Source organism: Xenopus laevis, chromosome 5L (assembly GCF_017654675.1).
Source record: "Xenopus laevis strain J_2021 chromosome 5L, Xenopus_laevis_v10.1, whole genome shotgun sequence".
Classification (NCBI taxonomy): domain Eukaryota; kingdom Metazoa; phylum Chordata; class Amphibia; order Anura; family Pipidae; genus Xenopus; species Xenopus laevis.
This window is the reverse complement of record NC_054379.1, coordinates 91,835,330-91,860,247: the sequence shown is the minus strand read 5'-3', so window position 1 is coordinate 91,860,247 and position 24,918 is coordinate 91,835,330. Positions and strand designations below refer to the sequence as shown.

Below are 24,918 nucleotides of genomic sequence, written 5' to 3'. Positions count from 1 at the left end.
TGCTGGTGACGTGTCTGGTTTGCAGTCACCAATAAATGTTTCCTGTTACCGCCCACATGTTGTGACGTAAGAGAAGGGGGTGCATCTGTATGGACCAATCAGTGCTAGGCAGCCGTGGCAGTTAAAGGTAAGAAAAGAAGTAACAGCATGAGAACATTCATTGCACGAATGCTGACAGAGATCCTGTTACGGTGTCCATTTTAGGACATTTGGGGACTAAATGATTGTGAGTCTAAAAATCTCCCTGTTGCTACTCTTTATCGCTCCTCCTCCAGTTAAACTCTGATTAATCCCACGTGCAAGTGATTGTGCCGGGCTCCAGAATGTTTTTTTCTATCCTACTCTCTTCGCCCTCCCCCACATCCCTAGTCCTGTTCGCTCCGCCCCCTCCTCCTCCCTCCTCCTTTTGTCCTGCTCTCTGATTCTTCCGTGCTGCTCTCTACATGTGAGCATTTGTTCCTTGCTGCAGTATATTTTCTGCAACATTATACCTACTTCAATTCCTTCATTCTGCAGCATTCTACCAGCTCCCCTGGTATCTCCATTCCACAACATGCTACATAATGTCTACTCTTTGATACCTTTAGTCTGCTCTCTGATTTCCTTGGCCTGTCACAGAACAGTATCCCTGGATTAAGCAAAACAATCCATTCACTCCCTAGGTAGTACAGAGCAATTTGTGAGGAGCAGATAAACTGCTGCAAAAATCCCTTACCTGTAGGGGGAGAACAAAGATGAATTTGGGAGACAAGATGAAGTACCATCAAGCTCGTTCCTCATTTCATCCCACCCACTACGACATACTATCTGTTAGTTGCAAAGTTTCAAGCATAAGAGCAAATCACATTACCCATAGGGTAGGCATTTCCCTTGCAAAAGTGACAGGATAGTAGTTTAACTCCTAGTGACCCAGTTCTCAGAGTTGAAATGATAAAGAAGAGCCATAGAGGAAATGTTTTAGTTTAAAGGAATTGTTCAGTGTAAAAATAAAAACTGGGTAAATAGATAGGCTGTGCAAAATAAAAAATGTTTCTAATATAGTTAGTAATGTAATGTATAAAGGCTGGAGTGATTTGATGTATAACAAGTCAGTCAGAACACTACTTCGTGCTTTTCAGCTCTCTTGGTTTAAGGTGGCCATAGACACACAGATCCGATCGTATGAATCAAGGATTCGTACGATTTTCGGATCGTGTGTGGCGTGTGCCGACATCTTTCGTCCGGCGGAAATCGGTCGATCGGTCAGGTTTGATTTTGACCCGACCGATCCCCGACCGATCCATACGGCCAAACAATCAGATTACCCCCGATATAGCCATGCCTGTTAATGGCATATCGGGGAAAGATCAGCTCGTTTGGCAACATCGCCAAACGAGCGGATCTTTGCATCTATGGCCACCTTTACACTGACTGGTTACCCTGGTTACCAAGCAGTAACCAATAAGAGACTTGAGGGGGGGGCACATGGGTCATATCTGTTGCTTTTGAATCTGAGCTGAATGCTGATCAATAGCAAACTCACTGAACAGAAATGTACCATGTGGCCCCCCTTCAAGTCGCTGACTAACTCAGAGTTATAGAGCTGAAAAGCAGTTGGATTCTGGCTGTTTTATTAGACATCTTTTCACTCCAGCCTTTATACATTACATTTTTGGCTAACTAATTATATTAGAAACATTTTTTATTTTGCACAGCCTATCTATTTACACAGTTTTTATTTTCACACTGAACTGCTCCTTTAATGATTTGTTAAAATGTTTCAACGATATGACATTTAAAAAATATCAGTAAACAGTCCATGGAGTCTTCTTCCTTCTGCCCTCTTCCCTACGCCCTCACTGCTCAGCACTCCCCCCCCCCTCAGATCTTTCTTTTTAGCCGACAGTCATATCCATAACTTTCTAAAGTTGTAAGCTAGGGCTGAAGGAAGAGGAATCAGGGCAGAAGGCAGATGACTGAAGGAGGAGGATGGAGGGCGGAAGGCTGAGGGCAGAGTTCTTATGACTGTCACTGTACACAATAGTTATACTGTGAATACACACTACTTTCTATACTGCTTAAAGTGATAGAGCTAGTTATGTAATGGCTGCATGAACCTGCTAATAAAGCACTGTTATACTCTACTAATCCTCTGCTACCAAAACATAACACTTTGTCCACATAAAAATTCTAAACAGGGTAATGATTCAGCGTTTTTGGGCACCATCCCAGCAGGGGTCATTATTGAGGCATTGTTCCACAGCCTCACATCAATTTAAGCAATATTATGAATTTTGAACAGGATGTACAATATAGTAATAATCAGATTTGACAATTGCTAGTGGAAAGAAAGAAATGCTATCTGCCAGCATTTCTCTGATTTTATCAATAGACCCTATCCATTATTACCACTGCCCCTCCCTTTTATGCAAGCTTAATTATAATAATTTTATGATCTTGTAAATTTCAGCAGATCTTTCGGATTTAGTCAAATTATATATACCGCAGTCCATCCCCCTTGTTTGAATTCTAAGTTATTCACCTCATCCTTAACCATGTTAATTCATGTATGATTGCCTTTACAAAAATATTTATTTTACTTTTTAAGTGCAAGTCCAACATAGATAAGGTAAACATATTTTCATATTCATTATGGTCATGTGCTTTAAGTTTAATGTAATCAAACAAGCAGATTTTTGATCAATTTTAAAGAAGTTCAATGAAGTCTGGGCAGAAACAAAGTTCATCATGGTCAGTCAGTCAATGTACAGTATATATATTTATCGCCAGTGCACAGTTTCTGCTCGCTCCAGCAAAGTAGATGAGAAATGTGTCCACTTCAGATATCCACTTTGATCTGATTGCATTACCGTTCTCATATGTGGACATAGTAATGGCACATTCCCATGTCTGTCTTGCAGCTATTGTAATATCTGTGTAAAGGGGATATAGTGTACCTTCCTTCTAAAAGTACTGCCGTTAAAATATAGGGATATCATACATGTCTATCAACTTATGTTGTATATGCCATCAGATTCCACTAATGTCTGTAGGCCAGACAAATAGGTGATTAAAAGTCTAGGAGGACATAAATCAGTTATAAAACAATCAAAGGAGGAATGTGAGACAAAACCTATTTACATATCATGTTGTTGATGCAGGCCACACAGTGGCCCAGTTAAGGTTTAGGTGCTACAACAGGTTCCCAAAACCAGGAGAGGTGGAGATAAAATGTGAAGCGTTTGGATTAGACTTGGGACTTTAATGCCAAGTCAATTGAATAAAGAATATGAATTAGGCCAATTGATCTAGGTATGGCTTTGGTTATTTTAAATAATTTTTATCGTTTTTATTTCTATTTTTTTAGTGGCCACCAAAAGATGCGGAACAAAAGAATCAAGAATGATCTATTTAAGTATATTTAAAGGATGTGCCATGATTATTGGTGAAACCATGACATATATATTTTAGTAATATATGTATAATTGTTTATTGACCAATAGCGGACAGTTTTACATTCAGATATAAGAAGTTGTGAGTGTTTCTAATGCTAAAGGCAGTTTTACGACTATAGAATGGAAGTGCTGCAATCCTTGTAAAGTTAAAGGAAAAGGAAAATTTTAAGGAAAATCCTTATAAGGGTGTATATGCATGCTGGAAAAATGTTGTGATTGTCATTACACATTTTTCACAGCGACTAAGTTTTATCTGCAGCAAATGGGCCCATAAGTCTGCAAGTTCAGTGTGCAAAGTTACATTTTGTGGACAAATCATCGTCAGTGCAGCATTTTTTCAAACATTTCCAGCACAGTGGCGTAACTAGGGTCGAACTGACCTGTGTGCAGCATTTGCATCTAGGTCACGCCTTGTGTCTCATCCCCTCCTCCTTTTAGATTGTAAGCTCTTTTGGGCAGGACCCTCTTCGCCTTTTGTATCGGTTAGTGGTTGCTATGTATGTAACACTGCTTTTTGCTGCCCCTGATAACTGGCTGCTCAATGCCTCCTAAGACAAGTTTCCCACTTTGGCTCATGGCAGGAACGGCCCTGGGTACTTTTCCAGTGTCAATGCAGCTGAGCTCAGAATTGTGTTTGCCACAATTGTGTCCAATAAGTCATTAATTGGGTAAAATTGTCATAGTGGGGAAGGCATTTGATGTTAAAACTGCTTTAGTGTGTGATTCTTTGGACAGGAGTCTGTTGCATATATTGATGCAGCTCTCTGTGTGTATAGTGGAATAGCTGCCACGTTTGTAATGTTCAAACAGGAGCTCTGCGCAACAATGCTGAAGTGTAAAGAGTGTATTTGGATGCAAGTACCTTTAATAAATATTTCCAATATGCACACAGCCATTTGTCTATCTTAGCTCAGGCTCACTTGCACTTGTGCTCATAAATGACACTGGAATAAGTAGATGCTTGGATTTGTTTTACAGCTGGCAAATCATTTAACCTTTACTTATTGATTCAAAGTGTGGTCCTGCCCCATAGCTAGACTCAGTCTTAAATGAGTAGTTCATTGATCTTCATTTTTCAACATAGTTGTATTACTTATATTCTGGTTTAGGCTATTCATGTGGTTGTCTTATTCAACCTCTGGGCTTGGAGTGCAATTTTCTTATAGGTTGGAATTTTGCAGTTCTGTATGTGTTATTGGGTTAGCTGCTTTATAAACTATTGGTAGACCACTTGAGTGTGGATTTCAGATCAGGGATTGTCTGGGGGAAGGTGCATAGAATGATAGATATTGGAACCACAGCGCTGTGCAATATGTTGGCACTCTAAAAATACTTGATAATAATTGTAAACTACATATTGTATTATGAACTGTACCTCAGTGTGGCAGTGCATTAATTTACACACTAGATGGCGATGTTGGTCTTAAGTAGCACCGATAAACTGGCAGGAAAATAAGTTTCCTATCTATAGATGGCAGCTATAGTGCGCTTCTTCATATTGTACAACCACTTTTTTGGCATCTTGGAAGAACTCTCTTCAAGCCATTTAATGAAAGAAGGGCAGTGATTGCTATGCACAAATCTTTTTATATACAATCCATGCCTGTATAGTTATGGGATCCATTATCCAGAAACCCATTATCCAGAAAGTGCTGAATTACGGATTGTACAAGGCTGTAAAAAAACCCAGGTCCCAAGCATTCTGGATAACATGTCCTATACCTGTAATTATTTAAAAGGCTGCAAACTGCTGTTGTCAGATCCCGTAAGGATGTTGAGTACGGTGGACACCTTTGTGCAACTAACGATCCCGGCTGGAGGGAGTGGCCATGATGTCACCGGGGCGGGTCAGTGATGTGCTATGTCACATGGGCGGGGCTATGATATGGTGATAGCCATATTGGCTGATTGCCATGTCAGTCAGGGGAGATCCTGCCCGGTTTTCCTTTTTTGGAAAACCAGGCAGGCTGTCTTGACCCGGGCAGTCCTTCTGAAAACCGGGCTGTCCAGGCTAAATCCAGACAGATGACAACCCTAATGTTGAGAGACAATTAATTTAATATTCAGGCTAATGTATACTACCATACAGGACAGTGTCTGACTGAGGGTTGCTATCTTTTCCATATTACCCATCTGGACAAGGGGTGTGTTCGTGATGTTGTGGAGAGGTGAGTGTGATGTTGCAGGGAGAGGTGTGTGCAGTAGTGATGTGCGGGTCGAGAATTTCTCGACCCGCACCCGACCCTAACCCGCCCGCTCCCTACCCGCATCTGTCCCGGGCCTGCTCCCCTTTATTTATAGACCCGCGGGGCAGGTGGAAGTCTATAAATTCTGGCGCCGGAAGCAGGCAGTACTAGGTCGCGGTCGGGGAGAGCAGAAGAAGAGCATTTCGTCCAGGGGTCGGCCCGAACACGCCCAACCAGCGGGTAAACCCGCGGGTCCCGCGGGCCTCCCACTAGTGTGCAGTCATAGGTGAAGCTATGACATGGCTGTCGGCGATTGTCAATCAAGGGGAATCCTAATTTCTATCCTAATCTGGAAAACCAGGCAGGCAGTTTTGACCCGGGCAGCCCTTCTGAAAACCATACTGTCCAGGTCAAAACGGGACTGGTGGCAACCCTAGTCTGGTGTTTTTATAGAATAAATATATTGCAACCAGGGTTTTTTTTTTTATACATCTCCAAGGTATTTGTAAAAAAAATTTCTTGTGTTTGCTGGTTAAACTGGTAGAAGCGAGATCTTGCTGTGCAAATAAGCCCTTTTTTTTTTCTTTTTAAGTAATAACTAAAGAAAATAATACTATGGCATCAAAAATGTAATTTTGGTCAAATTCTCCTGTTACTACTCACAGTACAAAACTTTCCTGACGAAGTGACACATTTGCTAAAGCTCGTACATGTGTCCGTACATCAGAATGTGTTTGACTGCTTTGAGTTCAATATCAGCTGTATGGGCTCATAGAGTTTAGCTATGCTACACCCTTCCAAATTATTTTTCCCTGATGTATATTACATGCAGAGAGAAGGCATTCGGACAATTATTTTTCACTCTAAATTAAAAGTAAATCAAAATGAATGAAATAAAAAATAAAATATTAAATCTTCCTATGTGCCTGTATCCAAATATTAAAGAAGCTAAAGTAGTATGCTTAAATAAGGATTCATAATTTGTACAGATAATAGGAGTTTCTGACATACAAAAATCTGCCCATGAATCATGTTGAGATGCATCTTATTGTAGATGCATAATATTTCTTGTTCAGTGACAGGCTTATTATGGTTTATTATAACATGTTTTGTTTTCATGATAACCAATAAAGCATGCCAGGACTGGTTTCTGACACAGATTATAGAAGGAACAGAAATATACATAGAGGTACATGTGCAAAGAGGTACAATGTTGGGATTTAGTCATAATGACATGTAAGACCAGATAAACAGCCCTGTGCAATAAATTTAACAGACTAACTTTTTCTTAGTACAGGCTAGAATCTGTGCCGATGTTGTTTTGGGCACTTCTCTGTCTTTATAGGCTGTGAGCAAATGTAAATGGTGATGCCTGGAATCTCCTATACAAATTATATAGACTATGGGATGTTGCATAGGGAGAAAATGAACTTGGCAAACGTGCGGCCAATGAGTTAAAATTAGTACAGTTGCACTCACACTTCGATGCAAATTGGGCAAAATTGTCTGGTTGGCCACATTATTGGCATTTGGCACGCACGTGATGCATGTAGGGTTGCCACCTGGCTGGTATTTTTGATCCCAATGTTATTAATAGGGAAAAAAGAAAAATATATAGGAAGGCCTGTATTTTTTTTTCAGAAAAGGTGGGAACCCCAGATGCGTGCACCCTATTCTTTCAGTGCAACTGTGCTGCGATTGATGCAGACCACTGTGGAAACCCTGGAGATACCTCCTCGTTTAGAGACAGCAGTAGCTTTGGGGCTCACCTGCTACAACAGGTGCAACTATGCTGTATTTTAAACAGGAGGCAGAAAGAACCAATCAGCAATGAGTACAACAATGTGGAACTGCAAGTACTTAATGAGTGGAATATTTTTAATGAACGGAATTTTCACACCAGTAATTGCTGGGAATGTTTGTGATTGCACGTGTGGACATAAATGACCCCTAGAAACTCAGAGTATCTGCACAGATGTATCAGCAAGCGGAATCAGTAACGGCGTCTCCCCTTAATATTTGCATTTCACAAACAGAAACATACACTACAAACACTTTATACGTTTTTAGTGTATGTCGTACAAGAAGTGAATCGTAACACTGCAAATATACCTTTGTATGGTACAGGGATAGTATCCTTTCAAGCGTGTAGACACATGAGATTGAAGGGTAGTGTCACATTATAGGGAAGGTCATGTTGGCTTTCCTTACTCCTTGGATAGATTGTTAGGACTAGAATCACTAGATATAAGCTCTACCAAAGCATAGAGGGGTAGTCCCCTGGTAAAAACATTGCATTGGCATAATTGCAAAGTCTAATGGGTAAGTCTGCTTAGTGTGGGAAAGTGTAGAACAAGTTCCACTGCAGCTTTACACAAGGATAGTTGTTTCTAGGGATGCACCGAATCCAGGATTCGGTTCGGGATTCGGCCAGGATTCGGCCTTTTTCAGCAGGATTCGGATTCGGCCGAATCCTTCTGCCCAGCCGAACCGAATACGAATCCTAATTTGCATATGCAAATTAGGGGCGGGAGGGGAAACACGCGACTTTTTGTCAGAAAACAAGGAAGTAAAAAATGTTTTCCCCTTCCCACCCCTAATTAACATATGCAAATTAGGGTTCGGATTCGGTTCGGTATTCGGTCGAATCTTTCACGAAGGATTCGAGGGTTCGGCCGAATCCAAAATAGTGGATTCGGTGCATCCCTAGTTGTTTCTGCCTGTTATTAAATTGTATTTCTGTAATTAAGGTATTGAGAAGCAGTTTAATTGTTTCATAATTTGGTTTCATAAACACATAAGGGCTCTTTTGTGAACCCAGACACAGTGTGCAAAGTGCAGAAAAATGATGCAATTGCCCATTTGTTTGCGTCTTGCATGCTGAGTCTGGGTGTGCACAAATAACCTCAGGCCTCTGTTACTCCCTTCACTAATATAGGCACAGCCTGCACTAGCATACCTCCCAACATTTTGAAAATAGAAAGTGGGACAAAAAGTTTTGCCGTGCGCAGAGCAGCGTCATTTTTTGACCATGCCCCCTACCTACCATGTGCATATTTCTAAAATTTGGCAGGTTATGGAAAGTTTGAACATATTTCTGGGGGTTTTGGTGTCAGGTTTTATGTGTTATAACAGTTTTGCTAATGAAGGTGAATTGCCCTTTAAGCTGCAAGTTACAGTTTCCGCAAGAGACCTGCTTATCTTAAATAGTCACATTTGTATCTTTGCTTATGTTAAATCCATCTATAAGTGTACCTGTCACATATTCTGGGCTATCTGCCAAAAGCCAATTGAGTTTTAGAAACTTTGTATCTTTTTCTGGCTGTTAAGTGCAGGAGATCAAAGAGAAAGTCGGGCATTTCTTTCACAATCTGGGACTGCAGGTTGAGTTGTCAAAATCGGGACTGTCCTGATAAACTGGACAGCTGGGAGGTGTGCACTAGGGCCTGCATTCACCAACTGTTTAAAGGTGATAAGGACAGGGCTGGCTGTATCTCTTGGAGCTGTGCTAGTCACAGAGCACTAGATTTTTCTATTGTGTTAAAGAAAGATTGACACCTAGGGTGTATTTTTGTACATCCTTTTCAAAGTTTGCCTCAGTTAACCAGGCATATTTTTACAACATCCTATGTTTACTAAAATTGTAAGTAGGCGATGTGTATTGTGCTGAGAATTTGCTGCCATAAGTTCTGTACAAAAATTAATCTAATTTTCCCCATGCAATTGTAGCGGGGGAAACTCACCGGAGAATTCATGCCATAAAGATGTATATGGCATATTAGCATGGGTGAGATGATGTAGATAACAAGATGCCAAAGTGGATGCTCTATCATTTTGTGCTCTTTATAAATTTGGAATGTTCGCACTGGCGAAAGATGTGAATGTTCAGCAATGCAAAGAGAATTTTCACCAATGCAAAGTTAGTTTGCTGAAATTTGTTGTCTGCTGTGGCTCATTTTCATTTCTGGTCAAAAAAATAAAAAATAAAAATTTTAGCATTTACCCTTTAGTAAATATGCCTAATCGGACTTTGTGAAGAACCTTTTAAGTATGTGGAGTTCGCTGGAGCAGAATGTTGTACCCCTAAAATGTTATACTGTGCCAGACCAATGTAACAGTAATACCCTATGATTCAAACTACCAATTACACATATGTTTATTTCCACTGGATACAACATAGTATCAGTAGTATGAATAAGCAGTGGCCATCATATAGAGGTCTTGGTTGGTTTGCAGCACATAAATCTATTTTTGTATGAACAAGATGCTGGTTGATTTGTTCAATGAAAGGTAAAGAGCAGAAATTAGCCAAGGCAAGTTGAAAATAAACAGCATGTCGGGCCACAAAGCAACAGCTCTCCTGGCATCTTGCACAAATAAACACTTAAACTCTGATTAACTCGCTTATGACTTCAAAGAATGTGCTGGTCAAACGTGCAGTGTAATCCATGCTGTCTGCACCAAATGTGTTATTAGTTTGGAGGTGAAAGGTGTTAGTCTTGCATTCAGCAGCAAATTGTCACGTGAAAGCCTGTATTCTCCTTACTAACCTGCCTCTTACAGAACGAATTAAACACTGGCAAAATTTGGACCCAAACCAGGAAACTCGTGTACCTGCTGTGACTTGGGAGCAATCAACTGAATAGCTTCCTGTGGGCTATTAAGAACCGCTCTTTGGCTCACAATTAATAACACAAATTATTCTAGAGCACTTTCTTACAAATGCAGAGCACAGACCTTTACATCAATACAACAATTTGAGTAAGATGCAATTAAGCTTTACAGACTACTGAGAATTTAAAAAAACTATATTATAAAAATATATTCAGAGAAGAGGTTTCTACAATATTTAATTTGTCACAGGGGGGGCTTCTAACTGCAGCCACAGAATAAAAAACATTTTCAATTTAATGAAGCAAATAGATTTTAGCTTTTGTGCAAGAACCATCATTTTTATTTCCCTAATAGGTTCTTTCAGATAATCTGTGCACCACTTCCAGTCTGTATTCTAGGTCTGACCAGCAACTTCCCTGGCTCCCTGAGAAACTGGGTTTCCTTCCTAGGATTTCATATGCATTATAGGTAAACAAGAAAAGCATCTGCTCACTCTAAATGGGTGTCATGTCCATTTAAAATGCTTGTCATGTTTCCCTTCCCTGGTTCTACATAAACAGAAACCTTGCACTGCACTTGTAGAGAGACCGCTCATGGTTGCCAGACACTCACTGTGATGTAACGCATGCATAGGGCCTTTGCTGCAGCAAGTAGACATCTTCACATGAATGCTTGACCCCAAACACATTTTATTGATGGATAATTGCTTGAAGGGAGACAGACGGTTTGGTTGCCGTTAAAGGATTATTAGAGCACAAGACTGGTATAAATGTAGCTGGTCTTCCCCCGGGCAGACCTCACACACACACACGGCAGAGCGTGTCTCACTCAATGCTCCGGGTAAGAATGCGGGTTGTGGATAGCGGGTTGCGGATTACAGGTTGCGGGTATGGGTCGGGTACGGGTTCGAAAAAATGGACCCGCACTGGACTCAACATTAAAGCCTCTAACCATGCAAATGGAAATTTTTGTATGAAAGCTGGGTTTCCCCACCAGAATTCCCTCTGCTTTGGATACAAATGAGAAGGGGGTCTCCTGTGCACTGGGAAACAAGTAAAGCTGGAATTATACTTTGTGATATAGAACAGTTTGCAGACTTCCCTGCCCATAACTTGCCTGGAATTTGTGCACCATGGTTGATGCTAATGTTCAAGTGGAAATCAGATCAGAATAATCCTTTCTTTCACCAGTGGAAACGTTTGCTCTTGATGTGATATTGGACAGGTTCTATGACTATAACATTTAATTATGAATAACATTTCAAACTAGGTAGAGAGAGAGAGTAGAGCATTCTAAAGATACATTCATAAAAAGGACACCTACAACACATTTTAATTTAAAAAATTGATAAATAGCTCGCTTTAAAGGAACAGTTCAGAGTAAAAGAAAAAAGTTTTCAATATATTTATTTAGCCAAAAATGTATCTATAAAGGCTGGAGTGAGTGGATGTCTAACACAGTAGCCTAACATAATATGTCTAGCAGAATAACACTACTTCCTCATTTGCAGCTTTCCATCCTCTTGAGTGAGTCAGCAACTTGAAAGCCTATTTACCTAGTTTTATTTTTACACTGAACAGTTCCTTTAAAGGAGAATAAAAACAGACCTATAACTCCAGGCCCTCTCCAAAGGCTTCCTTCCTTGCTCCTAATATACACCATTATCAGTTTCACAACTAGACCTATACTTGCGCCTGCCTAAAAAACGTATAGAAGTTCAGGTCCAGTTGTAAGAGTAACAGGTGGTTTGGCAGGCAGGAGTTGTAAGAGAGAGAGAGAGGCCTTTGGAGGGGGCCTGGTGTTTTGTTAGAGTTTTGTTATCTCATAGCTGTAGGGCAGGTTTTCATTCTCATATTGGTTTTAGTTCCAAATTTGTAGTTACATTTTTGGCCGGTTACCATTGTCATGAATGTCAACCTGCCAAAGATCCAGGATAATCCAGGACAGAAAATAAGCATTTAAATCTAACTTTAATGGGTCTTCGGATTGGCCCAGATGCTATGTTGAACCACCCTAAATTGCCTGCAGCCTTTTTTTTAATGAATCTATAATGTAATAGTATTTTAATACTTTAGCTGGCGAGAGGAATCAACCCCTTCCCCCCTGCTATATAACTTGGGTGCACCCAAGCTTTATTATTGATATCCAGGGAATGTAGGTCACATACACTGTAAAGTCTACTGGTTTGCAGATGATTTCACCCACTTAGTCTTAACATACCACATTTGTATGCATTACTGATTCCCAATAAAGGGCAAATAAACTGAGCATAAATGTACCCTAAACACAAAATGATTTAATTGATTCTGACCTGCATGCTAAGGATCAATTGCAAACTCAATGAACAGTTATGTCCCGTTTCCCCCCTTCAAGTCGCTGACGAACTCAGAGTTAGAGAGCTGAAAAGCAGGAAGTTGTATTCTGTTCTGTTCTGTTACACATCCAGTCACTCCAGCCTTTATACATTACATTTTTGACTAACTAACTATATTAGAAACATTTTTTTTATTATGCACAGCCTATTTATTTACCCAGTTTTTATTTTTACACTGAACTGTTCCTTTAATATCAATTTATGATTCAACACTCACTCTATGTGACAAAAAAAAAGTTGTGGGCCTTTTTCCCATCCAATCCTAAAGAGTTACCTTATACAAAACACAATCAAGTTATGATGCTCTGTTTCAGAGCTTTCCAACCTTTGTCTTTGCAGCTTTTTCTGAACTACATCTCTTGGGAGTCCCAATGAGTGTTGGTGGTGTTGTCAACAGCTGGAGATTCACACTTAGATCACTGCTCTGTTCATACTTGCTGCTTGTAGTTTAATAAATGCATTAAATACTTGTTTTCTTTGCAGGAGCAATTTATTTGTGCTCATTTATATGGCAATGGCCACTACAACAAGAGAATGTCTGGAACTTCAGCTTTTAGAGATGGAGATGCTTTTGTCAATGTTTCCTAACAAAGAACTTGTTCTGGAAAATGCAAATTCTGTTTTGTATATACGTAGATATCTAGAGGGAATTCGTGAATCATTACCTCCTGTTATTGAATTTTCAGTTTTCCTTAACATTCAGAATTCTGAGGTAAGTAGCCCTCCCTTATTTGTCTATTAATAAACATTTTACAGTGATATCCACTAGTCAAAATCTTTCTATTTCTATGGCCTCATTCTTGTATTGGTCATACACTAGTTTTGCTTCTTAAAGAACACTTGGTTTTGGTGTTGGACCAAAACACTGAGGTTGATAAAACAGTTTTTGTTTCTTTGAATTGAATTTATCAAAATCCTTTGAATGTTGTCATAGAACATTTTGCCATAACCCTTCTATATGTCAAGGAGAATCCATGAAAATAAATAAGCCTTTGGACCAAAGTCTTCAATGTGTTCCCATTCACCAAATTGGTTTCCTGGGAAGGGTAGACTCAGTCACATATTTTTGGGATGCTATGTAGTTATCTTGATACAGTAACACCAAGATTTTACATCCACTGATTTTAAGTTTTCTCTTGTTTTTTATTACCAAGATTTTACATTTTACAGTATTTTACACCAATGTTTTTCTGGTCCCCGGAAAACATACTTTATATGTTACTAATGTATATGTAGCCCCCTTATTTTTTGCTTTCTGACTACTTACCACTAAAGAGGGAGAAGACTTGAGTCACTCTTTATTTCTGAGAAGTTATAACCTATATGGGATTTTTTATGGAACCTTTTTATACAAACATTTATAATAGCTTAGTTAACATTAAGTGCAAGTTTTTTTGTTTCTAATAGGACACTGGGAAATGGCATTGTGATAGTGTGGAATTTTCTACATATTATTTATAGTATATTATATTCTTATTTGTTATAGGTTTATGAGTGCTACTGTTCTATTTACCAGTGAATATTTTAAAAATATCTTTGTTCTGTTCATTTCATCTTCTGCAGAAATAATGTTTCTTAATCCTATGTTGGATACTGAATAGTTATAGGGTCTTAAAGGGAACCTGTCACCCTAAGAAATAATTCCAAATTCTGTTTTATGATAGTCAAGAAAAATAAACTTCACTTACTACATATAAACTATTTTAATCTTGTTTGTTTTAGTCATGGAATTCACAATCACATCAAACAGGCAGGAGGCATTTTGTGGACACTATTATTAAAGAGGAACTGTTACCTTAAGAAATACTACCAAATCCAATTTTATCATGTTAGTCAAGCAAAATTATTTTTATTTATACTATATGATTTATTTAAATCTTGTTTCCTTCAGCCTGGGAATTCATAATTATAGCAAGCAGGCAGCTGCCATTTTGTGAACACTGTTATTCAGAGCCAGACAGCCCAGGCAAGCGCACGGGTGCACGCACACACACACACACACACACACACCCTGTACCTGTCACACACACACACAGAGTCCCATGCAGAGAGACAAATAGACACACACACAGACACACAGAGAGACACATGACGAGAGACAAATAGACACACACACACAGAGAGACACACACAAATAGACACACAGAGAGACATATTCAGAGAGACACAGGCACTGTACCTGTCTCAGACACACACAGAGAGAGACAGTGAGACACACAAACATACACTACTCCCCTCTTCCTGGAGCTCCTTGTTCGCAGAAACGGCGGGCACGGGGGCCGAAACTCTCGCATCTCACTAGCTGATTGGCCGGCACCTCCCAACCCTTCTGCTCCCCAATGAGAGGGGCCTGGTGTAGTTGGTCTAGCCCTTTCCCTCGCTGATGGCCAATCATTGGAGAGAGGGCAGAGGTAGTAATTAGTGTGTGGCTGAGACCTGCCGCGATAACCATACTTGTGGCTCTGGCGGGTACAAAACGGCCCATTCCACCTGTAAATTGAGCGGCCCCGAAGAGACAGATTGCCAGTCCGGGCCTGCTGTTATTAATGCATCATCTCAAAATCGTATTTCTGTCACAGAATTGGGGACCTGATGGCAATCCCCATGCACAGGCTGCATAATTAGATGGTAAGGAGGAAGGGGGAAAGTAGGGAGTGCACTGACATTTAGGATGTGCTGAATGGAAAGTGAAAGTAATTTCCTGCCTAAGGCATAGAGGAGGGGCAACATATGATTGACAACTGCGATTTTTAAATGAGTTTACAGGTATGGATGTTTTAATAAAAAAAAAGAATTTGGATTTCATGTTTAATTTGAAAAGGACTTCAATTATACAGTTTTTTATGTCTGGGTGACAGGTCCACTTTAAGGCAAGCTTTACATTATGCAAATTCTTATGTGCCAGAATGGGGGACCTGATGCACATGCACTGGCTACACAATTGGATGGAAAGACAGAGGGGGAATATTAGGAGTGCAGGGAATGCAGAATGGAAAATATAAGTAATTGTCTGCTCCACCTCTATGCCCTTAGGCAAACAGGAGGGACAGGCAATATATAATTGACAGCTGAGAGTTTTAAATGAGTTTATAGTAGGTATGGATGTTTTATTAAAAAACATAATTTGGTTTTCATGTTTAATTAAAAAGGACTTATATTATACAGCTTTTTATGTCTCGGTTAACAGGTCCTTATTAAATCAAGGCTAATTGCTTAGAAAATTGCCATTTTCTTCATAATATCCACTTACTCAGTATGATAATTATAATGTTGTATAATGCAATTGTCACAGTTGCTGCTTAAAAGGCTGATATTGTGGTGTTTATATGACATATTATTCATGTCTTTTTAAAACCATCTTTTTAGGTAAAGGCAGTGATGCACGTGTCACTACCTCAAAGTTACCCTCAAGAAGAACCCCAGGTATTTGTTAGGTCAGTGGCACTAGACAGGCAACAGCAAAACTTTCTAAACAAAGAACTAGGGTCCTATATCCGTTCCTTAGATCGAGGGGAGCTGTGCATCTCAATGGCAGTTCAGTGGCTGCAGGACAACATCTCCACTTACATACAGAACTCTAAGCAGAATGATGAACCTGAATGTGAAATAAAGGCAACCACATACACATTTCATCGCATGTGGATCTATAGCCACCACATATACCGCCAGGAATTACGAAAGAAGATCTTAGACTATGCCAAGAGACTAAACTTGACAGGATTCTGTTTGACAGGAAAGCCTGGTGTCATTTGTATAGAAGGTGTAAAGGAGCAATGTGAGGAATTCTGGCGTGACATCCGCTATCCAAACTGGAAACATATATCGTGCAAACACACAGAGAGCAAAGAAGTGACTGGGAAAATAGACGACCTGCGGCTGTTTAATTCTTTTGAAGAGCTGGTGTTTACTGCTCATGGAGATTATGGACTTAGGAATGACTATCATATGGACCTTGGACAATTTCTGGAGTATCTCAAACAGCATAACTGCGAACATATATTCCAGATATTATTTGGCATTGAAGGGAAGTACTGATTTGCTCACAAAAACTTGTAATATGCTTATTAGGCAGGCAATTTTGGTCAGATATATTTATAACACTTTCTGGCAAAGAATAAAAATATGCCTCCTAATTATCTGGTATACATTAAATGTCATCTGTATAGCAAACCGGGAGCTCACACCTTGGCATACAAAAGCAATGTAATGGTTCACCTGTAGGAGAGTTTTTCATAATATTCATATGATAATCCCAGTGGCAGTAACTCGGTAACTACCTCTGATGTTGTCAGTGCTATATGCATGTTATACATCCATTCAGCACAATCATTAGATGGTTTCATACATGAACATATTTTAACATGGTTTGTATGGGAAAGTCCGAAATAGTCGGATTTTCAGGGGCTAATTTCAGTGCAGACCACAAATAGGGTAGGGATCTCTCCCATTATATACAACCTCGGCAGGTCTGAGACGCCGGATTTTCTGATTCTGACTTTTTCCATCCTCGGGGTATAATAAATGTTGAAAAATTCTAGTTTTTTTTTACCATTAAAAATTCGGATGTTATAGTAAAAAAAAAAAACCTCTTAATTGTTCGAGTTTTTGGCATTCAGACTTAAATAAATAAAATAAATAACCCCCTAGGTGTTCAACTTATAAGGTGTTGTCATTGTGGTGGGCTTGAAGATACATAAGCCTGGTTATCAGGTGTAACATTTTAGAGGGTGGTTCACCTTTACATTAGCTTGTTACAGAATGTTACTGTATATGTTATATAATATCCTTTTCCTAGCAACTTTGCAATTGGTCTTTAAAATTCATTCTTTATAGTTTTTAAATGATTTGCTTTCCTCTTCTGCCTCTTTCCAGCTTTCAAATTGGGGTCACTGACCCTAGCAGGCAAAAACAACTATTGCTCTGTGGGGTAACAATATTACTGTTATTGGTACTTATTGTTACTTTTTATTACTAATCTTCCTATTCAGTCACCTCCTACACTTATTCCAATCTCTTATTCAAACCATTGCCTAGTTGCTAGGGAGAATAAGATCCAGATAGCTGCTGAGATACCAAACTGGAGAGCTGCTGAACAAAAAGCCAAAGAACTGAAAAACCATAAGAATCATGACCAATTACAAACGGTCTCAGAAAATCACTGTCTACATGCAGGACCACCATCAGAAATCGCAGGGCCCCATACAACAAAATTTCCTGGGCCCCCTGGGATGCGCCCACCGCAAGCCCCACCTACAGGTCCAGGCCCCCCCCCCCACATTATGAGAAAATTGGTGGCCGTAGCCCCTTAAACGTCCATGCCTTCCCGAAGTCAGCAGCTCTCAGAAAGATGGGGGGCCCGGCTAATCAATAAGTGTGGCGTGGCCGGGGCCCCCTACAACTCGCCCCCCTGTCCCCCCCCTGATGGCTGCCCTGTCTACATGATACTAAAAGGGAATTTAAAGGTGAACTACCCCATTGATTGGCTGTGCATATTTTCTGGTTATTTTTGTCTGGGGAAAACCATAAACAAAGATACCATGATCCGACCAAACAATTCATAGTTATGGATAGGACCAAAGTTCTATTGCAGATCTTGGGTTGCATGACATAAGCAAATGCTATCAGCAACAAAAATCTTGCCAGCAGTAATTAATATCCATAGCTTGCCTTCATAGTGGTCAATGTCTGACTGACAGCTCAAAGTTGGCATAGTTCAATCATATTTGTTACAAAAGGGCAGCGCCTCTAGAACTACAACAGATTGACATTGTTTCTCTTTTTCAATTGCTGGCACTTTTGCACTTGTTTGGCTGCTGCCTGTTGGACAAGGAGAAAAGCACAAATTTCACAGATAGTTGGGAGTGGAAATGAATTAGTCACAATGGTAACTTTCTTAGTGAAAGAACTTCCAGTAAACAATATAATATTTTCCCACTAACAATAAGCTGATAACTATCACTTCCAATAGCCTAGGAATTGTGTAATAAGCTAATACAAGTGTAACATTTGCTTTTATTCCTGAGTGCTTCATGCTAGTGAAACAGGGATAAGTACACTGTAGAGATCAATTTCACAATTCACATTATCCTAAGTTTTTCCTGCAGAATTTAGGATAATATATGTGCTGGCATAATGGTATTGTATGGAATTATATAAAGCCACAGCTATTATTCAGTACCTGGTGGTTTCCTGTTAGTGGTTATTAAACAATAGGAAGTATAGGGGTCAAATGTACAGTTGTACATTATTCACATCACCTTTTTTGTCCTGTGTTAAACTATATAATTCTTTGTGGCAATGGAAACCCCTCAGAACCAAATGCCTGGCTGTATCCATGAAGTACTTTGTAAGGTTTCACCATTTTGACAATTAAGGTGCTTTGAACATGCATAGGCATCAGTTTTTGGGCACTGGAAATGGAAGAATGGTCTTTGGTGTGAAGTTTCTATACCGATCAACATAGTTTGCTTATGAGATCTTTTTTAAATAATAAAAATGCTATTCATGCCGTCCACACATCTGTGAGATTAAAACTTTCATTAGACAAAATAGAACTGCTGTGTAAATCTTTAGTAAAGCTTTAGTTCTCCTTTAAATGAAATTGCCAGGCTTAAGCAAGATCGTGGGAGAAACACACTAATGAATTCTCCAGTTTCACCAAGAAAGTCACTAAAGGGAATGGCTGAACTGAATCCATTTCTCATCATTTCATTTGTATCCGTCTTTCGGTTCCCAAGCTTTGGGCCACTATTTTACAAACTAAAGCCTCTCTAGTCATGTTATTGTGACTAATTGCCTGGAAAAAAAGTATAAACTCCAGTATTAAAAGCTACCAATGGCATATTTTGTGTTTTGTTTATATTTATATGACATCAGTTACATGAAGAACGATACCAAGCTGTGGGTGTTTAGAGAAGGGTCCGTGCGCTCGTCCAGCACATAACATTTCACATCTACAAAAAAACCTTGGGCCTGTTAGAGCCGACTTGTTTTCCTCCCATGATTAATGCACTTTGTACAAACAGTTTTAACTACCACTGTGATATTTTTGGCTTGCTTACTTCATAACACTTCCAGAATGCTTTTTAACTGTTTCATGATTTCAAATGCCACTTATATGGGCAGACATACTCTAGGTATACTGATACCTACCTACACTTCAACTATTATCTAATGCTTTTATCTTAAATGAAGAAAAATAGTAATATTTAATTTATTTCCCATAGACAACCAGTAAATATTGGGCCATATCTTATTGGTTGCATTATAAAAAGAGATGAAGTTTGCTTACCTCATATGGGTCACCTTATATCCTCTATATAAATGATAGCTGCAACAACCTTAATATTTATAGGTCTATACTAGTTTTGCCATTGTGTTCCATATAGAATGCCTTGGTCAATGCAGCAGCATGACGGTGCTAAAAATGTTTGTTAAATATACACACAATGGTGCACTAACTATATATCTATATATATATATATATATATATATATATATATATATATATATATATATATATATATATATATATATATATATAGATATAGATATAGATATAGATATAGATATAGATATAGATATAGATATAGATATAGATATAGATATAGATATATAAAAACTAAAAAATAAAAACTTTTTGTGAAAAAATTTAGTTTGACCAAAGTCTGAGTATTTTCCCTTTGATTATCCGACCCAACGATCCTCGTTTCTCCTCGAGTACAAAAACACAGTCCAAATTTTCTTAAAAGGTCAGCGCTAACTAAAAGCTCAAGGAAAAAAAGTATGAAAAAAAGAGAGAGATAAAAAATTCTTATAGTGTAGTATTTTATAGGGAGTTGTAGTTCCACAACCAAAAAAATTCTATTTGGTGCAGTTACCCTTTAAGAATCACCACAGGTGGCTATTAGATGGGTACTTACAAACGTTCAAATTTATCAAGTGCACATCACGTTTGTTGAATGATGTAAAGTTGCAAAATATTTCTTCTATGCTGGAAGAGGTTAAAAATGCGCAGAAATAGTGTAAAACCCTTTTTATTAAATATCTAAAAAACCAATCGGTTACACTCACATTTCAGTAGTAAAAACCAGGCATATAGTCACTTTTCCATGTAAGTCCGTGCTGCTGCAAGTCTTTTTTAACAAATGCTGTTGGGGTCCCGACCAGCGTTTCCTCCACGATCAGCTTGCTGCTTGATTCCTTTCTGGACGCTTGGATGTGACGTCTGCCTACTCTGCCTTACGCGTTTCGTCGCTCCAAGCGTCCAGAAAGGAGGAAACGCTGGTCGGGACCCCAACAGCATTTGTTAAAAAAGACTTGCAGCAGCACGGACTTACATGGAAAAGTGACTGCAGTGGTGTGAAAAACTATTTGCCCCTTTCCTGATTTCTTATTCTTTTGCATGTTTGTCACACAAAATGTTTCTGATCATCAAACACATTTAACTATTAGTCAAAGATAACACAAGTAAACACAAAATGCAGTTTTTAAATGAGGGTTTTTATTATTTAGGGAGAAAAGAAATCCAAACCTGTGTGAAAAAGTAATTGCCCCCTGAACCTAATAACTGGTTGGGCCACCCTTAGCAGCAATAACTGCAATCAAGCGTTTGCGATAACTTGCAACCAGTCTTTTACAGCGCTCTGGAGGAATTTTGGCCCACTCATCTTTGCAGAATTGTTGTAATTCAGCTTTATTTGAGGGTTTTCTAGCATGAACCGCCTTTTTAAGGTCATGCCACAACATCTCAATAGGATTCAGGTCAGGACTTTGACTAGGCCACTCCAAAGTCTTCATTTTGTTTTTCTTCAGCCATTCAGAGGTGGATTTGCTGGTGTGTTTTGGGTCATTGTCCTGCTGCAGCACCCAAGATCGCTTCAGCTTGAGTTGACGAACAGATGGCCGGACATTCTCCTTCAGGATTTTTTGGTAGACAGTAGAATTCATGGTTCCATCTATCACAGCAAGTCTTCCAGGTCCTGAAGCAGCAAAACAACCCCAGACCATCACAATACCACCACCATATTTTACTGTTGGTATGATGTTCTTTTTCTGAAATGCTGTGTTACTTTTACGCCAGATGTAACGGGACGCGCACCTTCCAAAAAGTTCAACTTTTGTCTCGTCGGTCCACAAGGTATTTTCCCAAAAGTCTTGGCAATCATTGAGATGTTTTTTAGCAAAATTGAGACGAGCCTTAATGTTCTTTTTGCTTAAAAGTGGTTTGCGCCTTGGAAATCTGCCATGCAGGCCGTTTTTGCCCAGTCTCTTTCTTATGGTGGAGTCGTGAACACTGACCTTAATTGAGGCAAGTGAGGCCTGCAGTTCTTTAGATGTTGTCCTGGGGTCTTTTGTGGCCTCTCGGATGAGTTGTCTCTGCACTATTGGGGTAATTTTGGTCGGCCGGCCACTCCTGGGAAGGTTCACCACTGTTCCATGTTTTTGCCATTTGTGGATAATGGCTCTCACTGTGGTTCGCTGGAGTCCCAAAGCTTTAGAAATGGCTTTATAACCTTTGAAATTGAACTCAGGTGTGATAAACCACAGTTAAGTTATTTTTTAACAAGGGGGGCAATCACTTTTTCACACAGGCCCATGTAGATTTGGAGGTTTTTTTCTCCCTTAATAACGTAAACTTTCATTTAAAAACTGCATTTTGTGTTCAATTATGTTATCTTTGACTAATAGTTAACGGTTTTTGATGAGCAGAAACATTTAAGTGTGACAAACATGCAAAAGAATAAGAAATCAGGAAGGGGGCAAATAGTTTTTCACACCACTGTATATGCCTGGTTTTTACTACTATAATGTGAGTGTAACCGATTGGTTTTTTAGATATTTAATAAAAAGGGTTTTACACTATTTCTGCGCATTTTTAACCTCTTCCAGCATAGAAGAAATATTTTGCAACTTTACATCATTCAACAAACGTGATGTGCACTTGATAAATTTGAACGTTTGTAAGTACCCATCTAATAGCCACCTGTGGTGATTCTTAAAGGGTAACTGCACCAAATAGAATTTTTTTGGTTGTGGAACTACAACTCCCTATAAAATACTACACTATAAGAATTTTTATCTCTCTCTTTTTTTCATACTTTTTTTCCCCTTGAGCTTTTAGTTAGCGCTGACCTTTTAAGAAAATTTGGACTGTATATATATATATAGTTTGTTAGCCAAAAAACCGCACCAAACAGGACTTAGTATAAAGTTTCAAATATCAAAATTCATTTCAACGTTTCAGCTCCATAGCTTGAGCCGTCTTCAGGAAACGGCTCCATAGCTTGAAGACGGCTCAAGCTATGGAGCCGAAATGTTGAAAATAAATTTTGATATTTAAAACTTTATACTAAGTCCTGTTTGGTGCGGTTCTTTGGCTAACAAACAATGTGATTGATTTGAACCAGCACACAGGCATTGGATTTTTCGCCGTGTGCACCAGCCACAAAGTGTCTATATATATATATATATATATATATATATATACTATAACAAACAAGGGAAAGTTGTGCTCACCACTATTTTTTAAAACCATTAGGCGGGGGTGCAATGAGGCTGTGACCACAAAATACATATAGTCAAATACAAGAGTCCTCTGCACTCAACCCATTATCAATATATTTAAGACAGCGACATTTTGTGCATACTGCTACTAAAAATGCCTTACCCTTTAAACAAAACAGGGATTGTTTGTCCATATATTGCAATATATTTTAAGCTGGCCAACTACGTCAAAGTCATCCCATATCTGGCCAGTCCTATGCTCAATTTTATCTGATTCATTAAGAATTCTATTGCTTCATTATACATTTTACAAAGGGACTAGGTATTACCTGCAACTTAACTTGCTGCTTTCAAAGTAAACCTCCATACTTGGCTGCCCTTTTATTAGACACCAGTGGGATCACCTGACTATAGCTGGGAAGGGTGGGAGCTACAACATAGAGCTGGTCACTGCTCCTGTATAAACTATAACAAACAAGGGAAAGTTGTGCTCACCACTATTTTTTAAAACCATTAGGCGGGGGTGCAATGAGGCTGTGACCACAAAATACATATAGTCAAATACAAGAGTCCTCTGCACTCAACCCATTATCAATATATTTAAGACAGCGACATTTTGTGCATACTGCTACTAAAAAATGCCTTACCCTTTAAACAAAACAGGGATTGTTTGTCCATATATTGCAATATATTTTAAGCTGGCCAACTACGTCAAAGTCATCCCATATCTGGCCAGTCCTATGCTCAATTTTATCTGATTCATTAAGAATTCTATTGCTTCATTATACATTTTACAAAGGGACTAGGTATTACCTGCAACTTAACTTGCTGCTTTCAAAGTAAACCTCCATACTTGGCTGCCCTTTTATTAGACACCAGTGGGATCACCTGACTATAGCTGGGAAGGGTGGGAGCTACAACATAGAGCTGGTCACTGCTCCTGTATAAACTATAACAAACAAGGGAAAGTTGTGCTCACCACTATTTTTTAAAACCATTAGGCGGGGGTGCAATGAGGCTGTGACCACAAAATACATATAGTCAAATACAAGAGTCCTCTGCACTCAACCCATTATCAATATATTTAAGACAGCGACATTTTGTGCATACTGCTACTAAAAAATGCCTTACCCTTTAAACAAAACAGGGATTGTTTGTCCATATATTGCAATATATTTTAAGCTGGCCAACTACGTCAAAGTCATCCCATATCTGGCCAGTCCTATGCTCAATTTTATCTGATTCATTAAGAATTCTATTGCTTCATTATACATTTTACAAAGGGACTAGGTATTACCTGCAACTTAACTTGCTGCTTTCAAAGTAAACCTCCATACTTGGCTGCCCTTTTATTAGACACCAGTGGGATCACCTGACTATAGCTGGGAAGGGTGGGAGCTACAACATAGAGCTGGTCACTGCTCCTGTATAAACTATAACAAACAAGGGAAAGTTGTGCTCACCACTATTTTTAAAACCATTAGGCGGGGGGTGCAATGAGGCTGTGACCACAAAATACATAGGGCAGCCAAGTATGGAGGTTTACTTTGAAAGCAGCAAGTTAAGTTGCAGGTAATACCTAGTCCCTTTGTAAAATGTATAATGAAGCAATAGAATTCTTAATGAATCAGATAAAATTGAGCATAGGACTGGCCAGATATGGGATGACTTTGACGTAGTTGGCCAGCTTAAAATATATTGCAATATATGGACAAACAATCCCTGTTTTGTTTAAAGGGTAAGGCATTTTTTAGTAGCAGTATGCACAAAATGTCGCTGTCTTAAATATATTGATAATGGGTTG

General features: G+C 39.1%; 1 protein-coding gene across 1 annotated transcript; it reads left to right on the top strand.

Moving 5' to 3' along the window:
* Positions 1–114: 114 nt before the first annotated feature.
* rwdd2a.L (RWD domain containing 2A L homeolog) lies at positions 115–16,738 on the top strand (the record flags this gene model as incomplete). Its single annotated transcript, NM_001094537.1, is given in 3 exon segments — positions 115–140; positions 13,103–13,320; positions 15,975–16,738. Coding segments are annotated over 2 exon segments (867 nt in total).
* Positions 16,739–24,918: the final 8,180 nt, after the last annotated feature.